Source organism: Bufo gargarizans, chromosome 7 (genome assembly GCF_014858855.1).
Source record: "Bufo gargarizans isolate SCDJY-AF-19 chromosome 7, ASM1485885v1, whole genome shotgun sequence".
Taxonomy (NCBI): Eukaryota; Metazoa; Chordata; class Amphibia; order Anura; family Bufonidae; genus Bufo; species Bufo gargarizans.
Genome location: NC_058086.1, coordinates 73,665,099 through 73,669,359, shown reverse-complemented (window position 1 = coordinate 73,669,359; position 4,261 = coordinate 73,665,099). Strand labels below are relative to the sequence as shown.

At 38.3% G+C, this 4,261-nt stretch overlaps 1 protein-coding gene across 1 annotated transcript in view; it reads right to left on the bottom strand.

Moving 5' to 3' along the window:
• Positions 1 to 1,622: 1,622 nt before the first annotated feature.
• LOC122944170 (peroxisome proliferator-activated receptor gamma-like) overlaps positions 1,623 to 4,261 on the bottom strand; it is a 50,675-nt gene continuing 48,036 nt past the window's right edge. Inside the window, exons 6-7 of the mRNA XM_044302401.1 lie at positions 3,340 to 3,404; positions 1,623 to 1,758 (exon numbers count right to left, since the gene is read on the bottom strand). Coding sequence (XP_044158336.1) covers positions 1,623 to 1,758; positions 3,340 to 3,404 — 201 coding nt within the window. The remainder of the gene's footprint in view (positions 1,759 to 3,339; positions 3,405 to 4,261) is intronic.

The window sequence follows — 4,261 nt, the reverse complement described above, 5'->3', positions numbered from 1 at the left end:
GGGTGCAATACTTGACGTGAATGCATAGCACCCGCACTGAATCCTGACTCATTCATTTCAATGGGTCTGTGTACATGAGCGTTTTTTTCACGCATCAGCTCTGTGGTTTCCTGTTGTGGCGTCCACCAACGTGTGTCCGTGTTGCGCATGACAGGGGGGCGGAGCTAATGAAGCATGCTGATCAAGGCAATGGAGGCCCGCTCATCTGAGGTTTGTGAGTAGGATATATAAAAGCCTGTGTTTTCATCTCACTGGTGGTCTAAAAGATGTCTGACCTAGGGACTAAAACCATGGCGACCCCACTGAACCCTACTGTTTGAGTGTTTCTGAAAGGAGTATTCTACTTCTTGCTATGTAAATGTGGTTTAAATGGAACCTGTCATCAACTTTATGCTGACCTCACTGAAGGCAGCATAAAATAGTGACAGAAATGCTGATTTCAGTGGTGTGTCATGAAGTGGTTGCCGAGAACCAGCATCATAATCATTGCAGCCCAGGCCTTGAAAAGAGTCAAATCTACTCGAGAAGAGTCATGGTAATTCCTAATCTCCTGCTCTCCCAGCCATCTGCTAATGATTGGCAGTTCTCTCCTAGAGAGAAAGAGTCAGTCATCAGCAGGTGGACGGGATAGCAGGAATTCACGAATAACCATGACTCTTCTCAGGTGGCCGTGACTCTTTTTCCATGCCCAGTCTTCAATAACTGTGATGTTAGTTCTTTGCAGCCACTTACTTTTAACTTCTAAATGACCAGACCCCTGAAATTAACTCATCTGTCTTTACTTTGTTTTGCCATTAGTTGCTGGTTTTGAGATATGTAATTGGGAAATATAGGTCAGCTGTGTGTTAACTAGCTAGACTAAATCTTTTAACCCCTCACTAGCATAATGCACTTGCACTTTATTGTTTGATAGCTATTCACAGATCAGTTTTTGAGGATGTCATTTTTAGATATTATTGTTTAATATCTCATTGGTCCCTTTAGTATTTATGGATAATCATGTATATATTTTGCACTTCTTGTAATTTTATATTCTGTGTATTAATCATGTGACCAATTGTTTCTGATGTACCATGTGCTCAATTATCCACTTATGTATCAATTTTGGGTATATATACTCATGTGTGGCACTATTGCTTTGCTTGACAAAGGCCTCATTGAGTGGGCTGAAACGTTGCCTGGGAATAAATTGGGTCATCACCTTTTCACCTTGATTTGGAGTGCTGCCTTTTTTTTTTCTTTTTTTTTTTTTCAATATTATATATCCCTGTGACGGTGGCAAGTACAGTGTTTTTGCAACCCAAAAAAAAGTTTTATTATAATTATACGATAATTTATTATTTAATTATACGATAATTCACCACGACCAGGGGATCCAAACCATGAAAGAACAATTAATACAAGATGGACAACTACCGATTCAGCAGATAGAATATATAACGGAGGCAGTAAGATTTATATTGGACCATAATTATTTTTATTTTGAAAGAGTTTTATGTACAAGTGCAAGGTACGGCCATGGGCACCAGGTTTGCCCCCAGTTATGCCAATCTTTTTATGGCAAAGTGGAAGCAAGATATAATTGTCCCAAAACTAGGGACAGACCTGGTGCTCTGGAATCGCTATATAGACGATATATTGTTTATATGGAGAAGTGAGCAACCGTCACTTGATCTCTTTTTGGAAGATATTAACAATAACTTGCTGAACTTGCACTTTACGGCCACCACAAGTACTTCCTCCGTTGAGTTTTTAGACCTGCAAATTAATATAGAGAAAGATAAAATATTATGTAGTACCTACCAGAAACCCACGTCCAAAAACAGCTATATATTATATGATAGCTGCCATTTGCCACAATGGCTTGTGAACATTCCTTCAGGGCAATTCAGACGGATTAAAAGGAATTGCTCAAAACAAGAAACATTTGAAGAAGAAGCTTTAAATTTAAGGGATCAATTTTTACAGAAGAAATATCCATTGCAAATTTTAGAATCTTCTCTGGAAACAGTACGTAAATTAGACCGTAACACCTTCTTTTCAGATAAATTGGAAATACCAAAAATTGACGTAAATGATAATACAAGAATAATATTGCCATTTAATTCTCAATACAAAAAGATTAGATACATAATCAATAAACATTGGCACCACATCGTCAAAGATAGGACAATTGGCCATATTCTACCAAATAAACCTCTAATCACTTTCCCTAAGGCTCCTAATTTGGGCCTACTGGTAGCACCTACTATCAGTAATAAATCTGTGAAAAAAACATCAATTCAAAAATGGATAGGCTTAACTGGTTTTTATAGATGTGGCTCGTGTATGGGATGTAAATCTACCGCATTCCCCAAAAAAACCATTGAAGTCAAATCCACCAGCAATACCTATATACATAAAATTAGAGAGTTCATGACATGTAATTATTATTCAATGCCCATGTAAGAAACAATACGTGGGCAGAACGAAAAGAACCTTGAAAAAACGTATTGCTGAGCACATCTCAAATATTAAAAAGGCATATGACAAACTTACTCTGTCAGGCTGCTTTCACACTAGCGTTCGGGTTTCCGTTCGTGAGCTCCGTTTGAAGGAGCTCACGAGCGGACCCGAACGCAGCCGTCCAGCCCTGATGCAGTCTGAATGGAGGCGGATCCGCTCAGACTGCATCAGTCTGGCGGCGTTCAGCCTCCGCTCCGCTCGCCTCCGCACGGACCGGCGGCCAGCTGAACGCTGCTTGCAGCGTTCGGGTGTCCGCCTGGCCGTGCGGAGGCGTGCGGATCCGTCCAGACTTACCATGTAAGTCAATGGGGACGGATCCGTTTGAAGATGCCACAATGTGGCTCAATCTTCAAGCGGATCCGTCCCCCATTGACTTTACATTGAAAGTCTGGACGGATCCGTACTAGGCTATTTTCACACTTAGCTTTTTTTTTTGCTAAAATAATGCAGACGGATCCGTACTGAACGGAGCCTCCGTCTGCATTATTATGGGCGGATCCGTTCAGAACGGATCCGCCCGAACGCTAGTGTGAAAGTAGCCTCACTCCATTTTAAGATGTCACATAATCAAGACCCGCAAGGAATGGTTTTCGCAGCCTTAGAGAAAGTTAATATACACTGGAGAGGAGGAGATCATATAAGTAAAATGTCTAGAACTGAATCGAGAAAAATCTTTGAATTTGATTCCATCCTCCCTCGAGGTTTAAATGCAGAAATGGAGATTTTTTTTTTTTTTTTATAAATATGGTGGACATAGATCAAACTTATATGATCTGCCTCCCAATTTTTATAGAAATATGTCATTAACATAACATTAAATTCATGTATACATACCTATTTACGATGAACGTGTTTATATCAATTTTACTGGTGTCATTTATGCTCATCATACATTCTCTCTGAAAAATCAAGAAGGAATAATTAGAACAAGTTATAGATATTTTTAATATTTTTACTATGGTATTTCATTATATTATTGATATCTGATCTTAATGCAGAATTTTATTAGATATTTTTACATGTATTTTATATGTATTTTTATATGCATTTTATATTTATTTATATAGTATTTATTCATTTACTCTTTTATAAAGTTTTTTATACAAAGGTTTTCAACTTACATTCATATACATACTATTGCAGCATATGTGCGCCATTTTCCCGCTATGAATGCATCTCCATACGCAATCGTATGGAAATTGAATCTATATAGACAAAATGCATAATAACCGCACGTGATGGATATGCAGACATAGCGAAATAATATTCCAAGATAAATCGCATTCAGCGATATAAAGAATGGCGATTTAACACGCACAGGCAATCTATTAACCATTTCGAAAACGTATGCTGCTTCAAATTGTACCACCCACAGAGCCATACCCTACTGATACAGGAGTTTATGTAAATTATTGTTTTTAAACAAATGATTACAATTATTTATCCAGCCAATACATATGTTTTAAGAATTGTTACTATTACTATATATATTATTATGCACACCCTTGGATTTTACATGTGCACATATTAGTATCGTTACGATTAAAGGGCAAATAATCAGGGAATCCATATCCGGATTTTCTGACTTTCCCGGTTACGACTAAACAATCCATAATGAGAGGATGGACTTAGCCCTATAAAAACCCCTACACAACAGACGAGACTTGACCACTGAGGAAGGAGTCACTGCCAACTCCGAAACGCGTCTGGTACATAAGTCTCGAGTAAAGAAAGCAGCCGCAGCCTATTATCTGCG